This window comes from Sarcophilus harrisii, chromosome 2, assembly GCF_902635505.1.
Source record: "Sarcophilus harrisii chromosome 2, mSarHar1.11, whole genome shotgun sequence".
Lineage (NCBI taxonomy): Eukaryota > Metazoa > Chordata > Mammalia > Dasyuromorphia > Dasyuridae > Sarcophilus > Sarcophilus harrisii.
The window spans coordinates 593,552,311-593,567,347 of record NC_045427.1 but is presented as its reverse complement, the minus strand read 5'-3'; the positions used below and the strand labels follow the sequence as shown (position 1 = coordinate 593,567,347).

Below are 15,037 nucleotides of genomic sequence, written 5' to 3'. Positions count from 1 at the left end.
CACAAGAGAGAGGGGAGGGGAGACAGCTCCAATTTCTTGCTTACTGCTAGCCTAACTAGTATATGCTAAGCTGTTATTAAAATGAAATCTTACTCTAAAAACTGTCTCAGTAATTTTTTTACTCCCTTCAGTACTATTAGAGGAAACTGAGGAAATCTTGCCTGAGTCACACAAGAGGCTGGATTTGAATCAGTCTGCTGGTTCCACATTCAAAATTTTATTCATTGCTCCACCGAGCTGCCAAACGTGTTAAGATTTGGTCTCAAGAAGGCTGGAAATCAACTCTTGCCTCAGATATTTCATAGCTTTGTGACTCTGAACAAGTCATTTAATTATTCTTAGCCTCAATTTTTTCATCTGTAAAATGGCTGAAATCTATGAGAAAATGCAAAGGACAAATGGAGAGCCAGAACCAAGTTTTGAGGGATAACTATAGTTGGGGGCAAGATGCAGATGATGACCCAGCAAAAGGAAGTGAGAAGGCTTCTCTTCAGATGTGGGAGGAGAAAAGTATCACAGAAACCAAGGGCAGATTAATTATGAGAAGGGAGTGGTTCACAGTGTCCTGTTTCAGGAAGGTCAGAAAAGATAAGAAGAGAGCCTAGAACTTGGTGGAGAGGGGAGGGAACGATTTCCAATGGGTTTGTTAGAAGCCAAACTATAAGACTAAAATGTGATTGGGTGGTAATGAGGGAGAAGATGATCTTAGGAGTAGGTGAGTATGGAAAGGAAAAAGAGGTTACTTTGAGGAACTGATAGAATAAAAATAAAGGCAGAAAGGTATAAGGTTGGGAGAACCAGTGTGTTTGTAGGCAACAGATCGATGGTTAGGAAATGATTGAGCTCCTGGAGCAGATCAGAGGGGACAAGAGCAAGAACAGAAGGAGAGGGGGATGGCCTTTAGCAAGGAAAGGAGAAAAGGATAGACTGGCTGATGAAATTTTAAAAGTTTTTTTAAAGTGAAGAACCTTAATTTCCCCAGGAAAGTAGGAAGCAAAGTCTTTTTCCTGGGGGTAAGGACAAAGAACAGAACTAATTTCTGAGGCTCTTGAAAAGAAGCCAATTCCATTATTTGGGGGAGCTTAAAAAATAAAAGCATTTGTGAAAAAGCACTGAAGATCAGTTTTAAGTAGTGGTAATTTTGTGATGGCCTCAGTCTGGCAATTACCTTCTTCTGTTCAGCTTTTAGTATCCCAGATGTAGGAGCAAAGAAGATAGTTGGTAGGTGTTGCACAGGGACCAATAGCAGGAGGGAGAAGGGGGTAAAGGATTTAAGGAAAAAGGTAGAGAATAGCCATGTGAACGAACTGTTCAACTTTAAGGTCAAGACATCCAAGGGAAGAAAGTAGAGCCACAAGCAGGGTGATGGATTAAAGTAGGAATGTCAAACATGTGATTTGCAATGTTCATGAGTACTGACCCAATATAACAAAGTAAAGATACACTAGAACATAAATAATGTTAATATATAGTTTGGTTTTCTACATCAACATATGGCCAGTGTGGAGTCTAATGTATGGTGTGTCATTATCTAGTTCTATTTGAATTTGATCCCCTGAACTAAAGAATCCTGAATTGTAAACACACAGTTACAGGAAGAGCTAGACTTATTTGATGCTGTTGTTTATTCAGCTGGGATCTGTATGCACTTTTTAATAGGCTAGATGGTATACTGGGCAGAACTGTGGGCCTGCATTCAGGAACACGAGTTCACAGCATTCTTAGGCATTTACTATTTGTGTAACTTTGGGCAAGTTATTTACCTTAATTTCCTCATCTAAGAAAAAATGAACTGGATAAGAAAGTGGCAAACCACTCTAGTATCTTTGCCAAGAAAAGCCTAATAGGGTAATATAGAATCTAATACATATGAAAGAAGGAAATATTCTTTTATATTTCTTCATATTATCTACTTGAGATTGTAATCTCCAGTAAAGCAGAAATTATGTTTCCTTAATTTTTAAAACTAACACATCCACGAACCTCTGTGCAAACAATTTTTAAAAATCAGTTCTTTCTCTCTATTGATAATGAGACTACTCAAAATCAAGACAAAGAGATCATTATCTCTACCATCATAGGAATGGGTTCAGGATTGTTTAGGCATTCAAAGCAGGTTCTTTTCTCAACAAAACAAAAAATCTAGAAACTTAAAAGCCAAAGTCCTGATGATGAGGCTCTACCAATCAGTAAAACAGCCTTAGTTTAGGTCTGGCTTTCGTGTTTGTTGTTTCTGTAGTTAAAGATTACTTTGTTCCCCTATGTAGGCAGATAGTTTTGTGGTCAGTGGTGTGATTTGCTGGAGGATAAAGCCACCAGCCAGTGAAGAGAAGAGTTTTAAGGGGATGGAGGAAAGAGAGAAAAAAGAAATATACAAGGAGAGCCTGTTGCTGCTGATACCATCTCTAGTTTTTCTCTTGCTGACAACAGTTTCTACCTATCTGACTATATCAGGTTGGCTCAAGTTTTTGGCATTGATACAGTTGTGAGTTTGGGAAATGAAAGAAGAAGAAATTACAAGGTGTGTCCAGATTTGCTCAGAGCAAAATGCCATCTTAGTTGTATTCTAGCTCTTCATACTTATGACCAAAAGGAAACTTAAAGATTATTTATTTATCATCACCACCCCATTTTCCCCATGAGAAATTGAGGTCTCAAGTTAAATCACTTGGTCATGTTAATAGAATCACAGCATCCTTTTGAGCTGAAAGGGATCAAATATCATCTGATACAATCTCCTTATTTTTATAAGTAAGGAAGTTGAAGCCCCGACATTTAAAATAATTTATTTATCCAAAGTCACTCAGATGGTAAATCTGGCAGACCTGGGATTTTGACCTCAAATCCTCTGCATTCAAAGACAGTATTCCTTATACTGTTCTACTTGTTGGAAAATTAAGAAGAAAAAAAAACACCAAACTTTTTTATAAAAGTGTTTATCCAGGGAGATAGATCCTGTGTCAACTCAATCTCTTTATTTCCTTTTCTGGCTTTAAGAGTAAAATAGTTTTATTACAATTACAGTGGAGCCAGAATTTAAATATGTTGCAAACATGCATGGCAATGAAGTGCTAGGGAGAGAGCTGCTGCTCCAGCTTTGCGAGTTCCTGTGTGAAGAGTACCGCCAGAGGAATGAACGTATCATCCGGCTGATCCACAACACGAGGATTCACATCCTGCCTTCCATGAATCCAGATGGTTATGAAGTAGCTGCAGCCCAGGTACTGCATCTTGATCATGCATTAATTTAAATGGTGCCTATTGCAGGTTTTTTTTCCCCTTAAACTCTGCAGTGATTTTTGTTTGCTTGTTTACAAATGCTATTTCATCTTTATCTTCACAATGACCTTGAGGGAGGGGTTAGGATAAGTGGTTTAACTGGAGTTACCCAGGTGGGAGTAGGGCTTTAAATTCATGTATTCTTAGATTTAAATCCCATGCTCTATCCACTACACCACATTTCCCAATTTTAACTTTCCCAATTTTGACTAGTGCAAAACACCTCCCAGACTTAGTGGATTCAGATACTCATTGCCAATCCTCACTCCAACCCTTATATAATGTACATGCTATTAGATTATAAATTCCTTAAGGGTAGGGACTCCCTTCTTTTTTTTTTTTTTTATATCCCAGTACCTGGCATATAGTTAGTGCTACATGAATAAATGATTATTGATTAATAAGGATCTGAGACAGCAAAAAGCTACTGCATTTCGGTCAAAAGATCATAGATTCAGAACTTTAAAAAAAACTGAGTCCCAACACTCATTTTACACAAGGGCCAGGGAAAGAAAGTGATTTGGCCCAAGATTTCACAGGGAGTAAGTAGCAGATCTGGGATTCCATTTCAGATCTTTTGATGCTAAATGCAGAAATTTCCACCACCAAATCTTTGAACTTGGATGAAAGTTAAAAAAAAAAAAAAGGCAGTAACAGATCCTATAGTTAGATCATTTTAGATCATTTGACTGAAACTAGTAAGATAATAATAGTCTTGCCCTTGGGTACAAAAAACACCAACTACAAACAGATGGCAGAGGGGTGTGTGTGTGTGTGTATGTGTATCAGTTCTGAAGAGTATTTGTGAAGGGAAGGCTAGGATATTGCAAGTTCAATATACCACTCTCCCCTCACCACATACACAAAAAACTATTGCACTCTTGGGTGGGTTAGGAGGTGAATCATCTCCAGGAACAAAATGGTGCCGATTCTACTGTACTCTGTCCTTGTAGACCGCCTTTGGAGTATTATATTAGTTCTAGGTACTATGGTTTAAGGACACAGATAAGCTGGAAAGGGTCCAAAAGGGGTCAGCCAAGGATGGTGGAAGACCTTGAGTTCAAGATACATGAATATTGCTGAGGGAACTTGAAGGCTGTCTTCAAGTATGTGCAAAGCTGTTATTTAGAGGAGAGGGATTGGACATGGTCTGTTTGGCACCAGAGGATAGAATCAAGAATAATGGATAGAAGTAACAAAGAAGCCAATTTAGGCGTGGTTGTCTGAAAAACCCTTCCTAACAATTACAGTTGTCCAAAAGTGGGATGAGTTTGCCTTTGAGATAGTAACTTCTTTCTTGGAGGTCTTCCAAGAAGAGAACGGACAATCCACTAAATGTATTTTAATATATTCATGTACAATTTGAACTAGAAAGCTATTGAGGTTCCTTCCAAATGTCAGATTTGTGATTTTTCAATTCAAAGTCCTTCATCATTACAAATAATAGTGCAATTATCTCTTCCACATTAGACTTTCCCATCACAGTTTTGATGCATTGCTGGTCAACATAAAAAATTAAATGAGAATTTTTGGGTAGTTTTGCAGAGAACACATGCCAGAAATGTACAAAATATATGCATAGTATTATTCTTATCTTTTAATATCATAATAATTCAGATTTATTGTATGAAAGGAGGACCAAAAAAATTTTATGCAGATTTTCCAGATCATAGGGATGCTGTGCTCATAACCCCCATAATATAAAAGGAATAATTGCAATAACTAATATTTATATAGCATGAATTATGAGCCAGGCATAGTTTTAAACACTTTACAATTAATTATCTCAGAAAAATGTTCCTGCTCCTAGAACGTGTTCAATTTAAGATTTCTTTTGCTTTCAGATTGTTCCTGTGTTTTAGTGACTAAACCAGTGTATTGATCATAGGTTTTTCTTAGAATCATACAAATAATAGAAAATTAGAGCTGGGAGGAAACAAATTTCTTAAAATACACAACACCTAAAATGAAAAATAACTTGCCTGAAGCTTCTGTACAACATAAATGGATGGATCTCTGTGATGAAGTAGAAGTTTATAGTATTCAAATAATATTTTCATGAGTTTTTAATCAAGCCAGAGTTGGTTATGGTATTGATTTGAATTAAGACCATTCCTGAATAGGCCTTGGCCTAAAAATGAGGTCTCTTTAAAGAGGAAAGAAAATACTTAAAAAAATTAACAGTAACCTGCATCCAGTTTTTTATACAAGGCAAATTTGGGATGTGTGTGGGAAGAAAACAGCCTATATTGAAGGTTTAGGTTTGTTTAAAATGAGCAGAACATTAGCTTTATCAATCAAAATGTATTAATGATGTCCTGACAACAGAGTTGGTCAAAGTTCATTTCATAGATTCAATAATGAAAAAGAATGTAATGTGATGGTGATATTATTACAAAAGTAGTAGATCTCAGAACAAAAATTGTATCTTTGAGAATATACACTATGGATTCGATATATGATCTTAAAAACAGAAAATCAACAAATATAAATAATTTAATCACTTATCAAATTGCTACTTATTCTTTCCTGCAGGGAAAATTAGAAACTTCTTTTACATGGAACTCAACTTTAGGATAGAATATCTCAATGTACCTTTTTTCTCTTTTTAGGGCTTCTTTTCATATGCCTGAGGCTGTATTGTCAGAGTTTTATGACTGCAGAATAAGGATTTTTCACCATACACCTGATCTTTTAGCTCCTCTCTTCTTCCTTCCTCTGCCCAGCTCTCCCCTCTTTTTCCCTCCTCTCCCCTCTCCACACTCTTGCTATGGAACCCATTGCCATTGTACAGAACAATGAGTCACTGCAAAGAATAGAATGAAATGAATCTAAAATCTTCCTTCATAGAGCCAGGGGACTACATAGTCGGGCAGATTGTTACATACATTGCCAGATGGGGTCACAGTATCAGTTGTTTTCACTTAACTAACTGTATTTCTTTGTTACAATGGAAGACTCAATTTTAGAGATGGGATGGTAGGAGTATATAACAACATATCCAAAATTATTCAGGATATATTGGAGCCAGGGGACTATGAAATTCAGCCAGTAAACATTCAACCATTTTGTTATTGATTGCATCATTTCTCAATTGTGTCCAACTCTTTGGGACAAAGTATCTAGCTAAAGATACTGGAGGCGTTTGCCATTTCCTGCTCTAGTTCATTTTACATATGAGGAAACTGAGGCAAATCAGGCAAAGTGACTTTCCCAGTGTTATATAGCCAGAACTGAACTAACAATGAGTCTTCCTAACTCTGTACCTGGCCCTCTATCCACTGTATCATTACCTAGATACCCCTCAACATTTTAAGAGAACTGAATTTGGAGTCAGAGGACCAACAGTTAATGTTTTTTTTTTTTAATTGTTCTTCCTTAAAATTTAATTTCCTCATCTGTAAAATGAAGATATTGGTGATTTCTAAGGTCCTGACCAGCTTTAAACTTCTGATTCTCTGTTGCTAGTACAAGTTGTTGAATTTTCCCTTATATAGTATATATGTTTTTAAGAAATGGTGTGTAACCTGATTTTTTAAAAGTTAAAATCACATTTCAAATGGAGTTTAATATGTGAGACTGGGTTCAGTTCTTTGGTCACCTGAAAATTCCTTTTGTAGTATGAATAATGCTTAAATATGCTAATGCCCTGGATTATCTCCAAATAGGCATTACCATACTTTCTTCAGAATTAAGAAAAACTGGGTCAATGAATGAATGAATAAGCTGTTCTTTTTTTTTTTTTTTTTTTTTTGTCTACTGCCTCCTATGGTACATTTGGTATCCTGGAAGCTCATGGCTGCTAATTCAAGAAAATACCTTGTACTTTGTTCAGCATCAGAACACCTTTTAGTGACTAAATGGGCATTCATGATGTCTATCTTAATGTCCCAAGGTTTCAGCCCCCTCTTTTTTTTTTTCTGAAGCTAGTCAGCAATTTGTAACTTCCTACTTTCAGATAGGCAAACAACTGGATGGCAAAGGGACTCCCTAGATAGCAAGTAATTTAATATATGTTAAACATGTGCATTTCTTATACACACCTCCACGACTATCATTCTGCACAAGAAAAATTAGATCAAAAGGGGAAAAAATTGAGAAAGAAAAAAAAAAGCAAGCAAACAAAAAGATGAAAATACTATGTTGTGATCCACATTCATTCCCCCTAGTCTTCTCTCTGGATGCAGATGACTTTCTCCACAAATTTATTGGAAATGGCTTGAATCACCTCATTGTTCAAAAGAGCCACAACCATCACAGTTGATCATCACATAATCTTGTTGCTGCTGTATATAATGCTCTCTTGGTTCTATTCACTTCACTCAGCATCAATTCATGTAAGTCTCTCCAGGCCTCTCTGAAAATATTCTGTTGATCACTTCTTAAAGAACAATAATATTCCATTACATTCATAAACCATAGCTTATTCAGCCATTCCCCAACTGATGGGCATCCACTTAGTTTCCAGTTCCTTGCCACTACAAAAAGGGCTGCCATAAACACTTTTGCACATATGGGAGCTTTCCCCTCTTTAATGATTCCTTTGGATTGCAGACCTAGTAGAGACAATGCTGAATCAAAAGGAATGCACAGTTTGATAGCCCTTTGGATAGTTTCATCAGTTCACAACTCCACCAACAACATATTAGTGTCCCAGTTTTCCCACATCCCCTCTAACATTTATTATTATCCTATGACTAGAAATGGCTTTTATTTCTTCATCAGAAAATTGCCTATTCATATCCTTTGACTGTCATTTGGAGATAGTTTGTATTATAAATTTGAGTTAAGAAATGAGGCCTTTATCAGAACCCTTGGCTGTAAAATTTTTTCCCCAGTTTTCCTGCTTCCCTTCTAATCTTGGCTGCATGGGTTTTGTTTATACAACAGCTTTTTAATTTAATATAATCAAAACTATTCATTTTGTATTTCATAATGTTCTTTAGTTCTTCATTGGCCCTAAATTCCTTCTCCATAGATCTGAGAGGTAGACTATCTCTTGTTTTCCTAATTTGCTTATATGGTATCACCCTTTATGTCTAAATTATGAACCCATTTCAACTTTATCTTTGTATAGGGTGTTATTCCTTTATAGTTTGATTGGCTTGTAACTGAGTACATGAAGTAATTTAGGTAGGATTGTCATTTTTATTTTATTGGCTCATTCTACCATGAATAATTCTCTAATTGTCTGGTATGTCTTTATTTGTGATCAATATCTTTGAATAATCAAGCAAATACTAATAGAAGATTACAGAAAGCGTTGTTGTTGTTGTTGTTCTTTTTTCCCCCAAATGTAAACTTCAATCTGAAACCTCCTTTTCTATCTTCTTTTCCTCTCTAGGGCCCAGACAGCAATGGATATCTTACTGGTAGGAACAATGCCAATGGAATAGACCTAAACCGAAACTTTCCAGATCTTAACACCTACATGTACTACAATGAGAAGAGTGGAGGACGCAACCACCACTTACCTCTTCCAGATAACTGGAGAAGTCAGGTATAGAGAAGAAATGTTTACCCATAAAAATGCTTGGGTGGGTATAAGTCACATCTCCCATTTACTTTTATTCCATTTTAATTCAGCAAGTATTTAATAAGCTTAAACTCAGCTATACTGAAAGGCTCCCAGTGCAAGGTCTTTGTTTTATTCCTTTTTTCTCCCTATTACTTCCATAGTATCCATAATACTTCCATTTTTTATCCCATAGCCTTCCACGCTTGATAATATATAGGGATAGGAAACAAATCTGTAATTTCCATTAGCAGTGGCAATCCATGAATGAGGGAAGAAATTGTTTACCAAGGCAGATTTGTACCTTCTCTGCAACTGTTTAGAGCATGGAAAGATTATGACTTGCCTAGGATGACATTCAACATGTATTAGACTTAAGTATTCCTGCCTTCCAGACCAGCTCCCTATTCTCTGTGCCATACTGTATTGGCTTAGCCCTTAACCCAGAATTCCACATTTAATTAGATCATAAATATTTGGTGATGGTGATAACAGGGATTCAAAATTCTATGGACAGCATCTTTTCACATTTAATTATCTATTAACATGTATTAATATTTAAGCTACTGGAAAATATGTATATTTTTGCTTTTGTATGTACATTTCCACTTCCCACTTCAATGCCTGGCACCTGTTTGTTGATTAATAAATTCTTTTTTTTTTTTTAAATAACTTTTTATTGCCAGAACCCATGCCAAGGTAATTTTTTACAACATTATCCCTTGCACTCACTTCTGTTCCAATTTTTCCCCTCTCTTCCTCCACCCCCCTCCCCCAGATGGCAAGCAGTCCTCTACATGTTAAAGAGGTAACAGTGATTAATAAATTCTTATACATTAATTGATCAGGGTCACAGTTTGGATGTGTCTGAGACAGTAAATGTCTTCCAGTCTTATTCTTTCCATTTTTGCATGCAGCTAGTATCAGTTAGTCACCAGTCATGAAAATGAATCAGCAGTACAACTTGAAAGGGATAAAGAGACTGTGACCTGGGGTCTCCTCCTTAAATTGCGGAAATTTGGAAGGAACCAGTCAATCAGAAAAGGACAGAGAGAAGTCTCTCTGTCTCTCCCAATTCCAATGTGAGAAGTAGTCAGGGTTTTTATGATGAAAAGGTTTCTATGGCATGATAGAAAACCTGAGGAGATAGGTCAGCAGGCAAGAAGGATAAAAGGATATTCAGCTATGCCTTCCCTCACCTCAGTTTCATTCCCTTTGGTTTAATTAAGAGATTGGAGATTGAGAAAACAATAGGTCAGAAAGCAGATATGAGACTTCCTTTCTTTGCCTTCCCCCTTGACTCCTTCTTTATTAGGAAGGGAATCCTTCAGATGCCCATTTGTGTGGATTTTGTCCTTTTGGGTTCCTGCTAACTCTTTTAAATAACAGGTTATGTTTTTTTCCCAAAATATATGAAAAGATAATTTTCAGCATTTACCCTTGCAAAACCTTGTGTTCCAAATTTTTCTCCCAGCCTTTCCCCCACTCCCTTCCCTAGACAGCAAGTAATCTTAATAAATTTTAAACATGTATAATTCTTCTATACTTCCACATTTATCATGTTCCTGCTAACTCTACTTCCATTTAGGTGGAACCAGAAACTCGAGCTGTTATATACTGGATGGAATCCATCAACTTTGTCCTTTCTGCCAATCTTCATGGAGGTGCAGTAGTAGCCAATTACCCATATGACAAATCACGTGAGCACCGGGTTCGGGGTTTCCGTCGTACCGCTGATACTCCCACTCCAGATGATAAGCTTTTCAGAAAGGTAAGCAGAAAGGCTAAGATAAATGCCTGGCAGAGAGCGAGGCATCTAGAAATGAAAGGTACAACCAACAGATGGGCAAGAAATCAAGAAATCCTTGCTGGGTTGCTACTAGCTACAAAGCAGAAGATGCAAAGAATTCCTTTCCCTCTAAGAGGCAGTATGACTCCAGGGATAGGGGTGGGAAAACTGTTCTGAATGAGTAGGATCTGCATTCAGATACCACTTCTGATGTTTGCTATCTATATGACCATGGTGAAATCACAACCTCCATGTTCTGTTTTCTCACTGAATAGGATATTGGACTAGACAGTCTCTAAGATCCTTCCAGTCTAGATCTGTGAATCTATAATCTTCTAAGAGCTTGCAATAGTCTAGTAAGGAAACGAAAAATTAATCCACAAAAAAATAAAAGTAGTATACAATGTCAAAAGGCTTAATTTTGGATTCTATCTCAGATACTTACTAGCTATATAACCCTCCTGGCTTCCGTTTCCTTATCTGTAAAATATGGATAATAATAGCATCTACCAGATTGGGTTGTTATGGTGATCAAATAACAAGGCACATGTTAAGTGTTTGCAAATTTTAAATTGCTATACAAATGTCAGGGTTTTTTTGTTTGTTTGTTTTTTTGTTTGTTTGTGTGTTTTTTTTTTTTTTTTTTTTTTTTTTTTGCTAAGGCAATTGGGGTTAAGTAACTTGCCCAGGGTCACACAATTAGGAAGTGTTAAGTGTCTGAGATCAGATTTGAACTCAAGTCCTCCTAATTTCAGGGCTGGTGCTCTATCCACTGCACCACCTAGCTGCCCCTCGTCAGCTATTTTTAATTTAATTTGGGGGACTTTGGTTAGTTTTTTGAAGTAGTCACAAATCAGTGACTTGTCCAAGGCCACAAAACTAAAAAGTATTTGATCCTGGATTTGAACTCAGGTCCTCCTTACCTCAGGGCCAGGGCTTCACCCACTGCACCACCTAGCTGCCTCTTTATGTATTTTATATACTATATGTATGTATGTGTGTATGTGTATCTGTACACACACACACACACACACACACACACATAAACATATATATCATTCTGGAGAGCATTTTGGAACTATGCCCAACACAGACCCTACTCTATGATTCAGCAATACTATTACTAGGTCTGTATAATTTTAAAAGGGGAAAAGATCTATATATGTACAAAATATTTATAGCATATAGTATGTATGTGTGTATGTGTGTGTATATTAGAATGACACCTATACTGAGCTCTAACCAGTGTAAATATACAGTTATTTAACAGTTTAAGAGGAAGAAAGGTGTCCATAATTGATTGGATAATTGAATAAGAATTCAGAGTTAGGAGAGGTTGTTTTAGGTAATGGTGGTTTGGAAGATTTTGATCCCATGGCATAAGGACTGATAGATATATCAGAGTATACCCAAAAAATGTATCATACACATCTGTTTTATTTTAAATTACCCACATAAATTCCTGTTAAGCTGTAGATGTAATATTTAATTATAGGTACCTGATAAGATAATTATGGCATACATTTATTAAGGATATTTTACTTTCCTTTTGAGCTGCTCTAATATATAGAGAATACCTAAAAGAACTTATTTCTACTGACCCTTTAGATAATAGATCATTGATTTAGAGTTATAGGATATATGGTCCTACCCTCTCTTTTTACAGATGTGGAAACTGGGGACTAGTGGATCAAAGGGTATGCTTGGATTTATGTTGGACATAGTTCCAAATTGTTCTCCAGAATAGTTTGATCAGTTCATAATTCCACAACAAAGCATTAGTGTTCCTCATTTTCCTTTTCTTTTACATTAGCTGATAGATGTGAGTCAGTATCTCAATTGTTTTATGTACATTTCTCTAGTCAATAATGATTGACTAATGATTTAGTCAGTAATGAGTATAGATAGCTTTTTTTTTTGACTGAGGCAATTGGGGTTAAGTGACTTGCCCAGGGTCACATAGCCAGGAAGTGTTAAATATCTAAGGCCAGATTTGAATTCAGGTCCTCTTGACTTCAGGGTTGCTGCTCTATCCACTGTGCCACCTAGCAGGGATAGTTTTAATTTCTTCTGAAAATTCCCTGTTCATATCTTATGACCATTTAATCTATTGGGAAGTGAGTAAATCATTCTTGATAACATCCATCCATCATAAAAAAATGGATGTTTTTACTCTCCTTAAGGAACAATCTGATTAAAATATTCCACCATTGGGATGCAAGATTAAGCAAAGTGAATGCTTTGAGAGATAATGGATTGCCCCTCAATGAAGTGCTTAAGGTAAAGACCAGAAGGTCATTTATCAAGTTATACTGGAGTGATGAAGTTCCAGTGCTCAAATTATGTCATTCAAACTCATTCTAAGTATAGCCATTCTCATTAGAATCTTAAAGACAAAATAATACACAATACACAACACAAATGTTGAATTTCCATTAAATAATATTAAAAGACAAGAAATTTTTTAAAGATAGTGATAATATCTTCAGATTGAATAGATTATGTCTCTTCAGTTCTTAAAATATATCTGGCATGCTTCTTTTGCTTTGAAGCCTATGATGTGTTCTTTTGATTAGTTTTAGTTGCAGCAAATTTTTTGTCCTTAGATGGTAGCTTTCTTTTTAATTAAAAACAACTCAAGGTCACAGAGCTGTGATTAATCTTGTTTATGGTGTGAATGTAGTGATTCCCTACTGTGGTTGATATAGTCCTGATGGCAGATTTCAGTCCCCCTTTCTCCCTGAAATGGAAATTGATTCCAGTAATGATTGAATCACTGGGTCTAGCCTCCCAAGGACATCATAACTTCAGAGCAATGTTCTCATTTAGATATGTAACCATCCAACAACTTTGTTTGTTTTAAATTGTTTCATTACTTTGTATTTACATTCTTTGTCTTTTCTCTCTAACTAGATTATAAACTCCATGAAAGCAGAGACTGTGTTATTAGGTGCTTTTCTTGTTTTTTATTTGTTCCATGAGTATTTTCGATAAACTTTGGAGGACATGACAACCAAAAAGATTGTTGTTTGTCCTTCATTCCCCGAAGAGAACCATGAAATCAGGGAGATGATGTCATGATATGCAAGTGAATTAATCTTTGTGAATAAATTGCCCAAAATTATCTAGATTCCCAGACAGGGAGAGATTTGTGGATTTCCATCAGGTCTAAGCTTCTACGAAGTGTCTACAATGTTCCAGGCATTATGCTAAACTGTGGGAATACCAATATCAGAACATTCAAGGAGCATCTAATTTAATAAAAGAAAGACAACACAAAATAAAGAAGCTGAAAGAAGTGAGGAGAGGAAAGTACGTGATTAGTGGAAAAGATCAGAGAAATGCAGTTGGATATGAAATGAAGAGATGACTGGCTTGAGTCTCTTAATTAGTTGAAGATTTGGGGAAGAGCCTCCTATGCTCCAATCAGAAGGTAGGGCTCCAGGGAGCAAAAATTACTGATGAGATGAGAGTTAGAGATGGTCTTACAGAATGAAGGGGTTTATGGAACTTGATGAAGTCCAGAGTAGTAGAAAAAGTGTATTTGGGAATTTTGGTGCATGGTGTATGATGAACACATGATAGATATTTATATATGACTATGCTGGTAAGACAATGTAATATGCTAAAGGTAGAAATATAGTGAGTAATTTTTGTGCTGCAGCAAGTTCATTGGAGGATATGTATAATGGTACCAGTACTGAGAATGGTTTGGTCATGCAAGCAGTTAAGCCAGGAGAGTAGGTGGTTGTCCCTCCGAGAAGATGAGTGCCCCTTCCAACTAGGGAGTTAGGAGGCTGGGATTGTAATACAGCTTCTGCCACTGACACCTCCATGAATCTGGACAAATGACTTAGCCTTTCCAGACTTCCATTCTTTCATTTGTAAAATGAGGGGGGGCCCCTTCCAGCTCTGGAATTCTCTTTCTAAATAAATAATTTAAATCCGAATTATTTATTGCTTGTTCCAAGATAGCTTATGCAGAACAAAAGCCTTTTCTGACATAGTACTGCCCTATCCTAAAGAGAGAACCATAAATCCCCAGGAAGCATGGTACTGTTTGGGTTACCATCAACCATAAGATGAGTTTACACAAGTTAATTTAGCACAGAGTAAGTAGCTTTGGTCTGGTCCCTGTATCTGGAAGGTCTCTCAATGAGAAGTTGTAGCATCAGCAATTTGTTAGGCAAGCTGCTTTTACAGGAAAAAGAAAGAGGCTTATCTTTGGGCAATAGATAACTATTTATTTAGCCTCTCCCCTAGACAAAACCTTCTAGCTGTTAAAGTCCTGGATCAGCTAAAGTCAATCAGAATTCTTTAAAGGGCAAGCAAGGCTCTTTCTTAACTAATAGACTCTTTCATGTCTATCCAAAAGGACATTCTCCAGTCCGATTTGGATTGTACTAGGTTGTCTGTTCCTTGGGAATAGTTGAGTCATCTTCCAGGTCAGGCAC

General features: G+C 36.5%; 1 protein-coding gene across 1 annotated transcript in view; it reads left to right on the top strand.

Annotated features, from left to right (window-relative positions):
• The window catches only part of CPN1 (carboxypeptidase N subunit 1), a 42,005-nt gene that overhangs the window by 12,447 nt on the left and 14,521 nt on the right, over positions 1 to 15,037 (top strand). Inside the window, exons 2-4 of the mRNA XM_003755209.3 lie at positions 3,025 to 3,221; positions 8,624 to 8,779; positions 10,383 to 10,565. Of these exons, the coding sequence (XP_003755257.1) occupies positions 3,025 to 3,221; positions 8,624 to 8,779; positions 10,383 to 10,565 (536 nt within the window). The remainder of the gene's footprint in view (positions 1 to 3,024; positions 3,222 to 8,623; positions 8,780 to 10,382; positions 10,566 to 15,037) is intronic.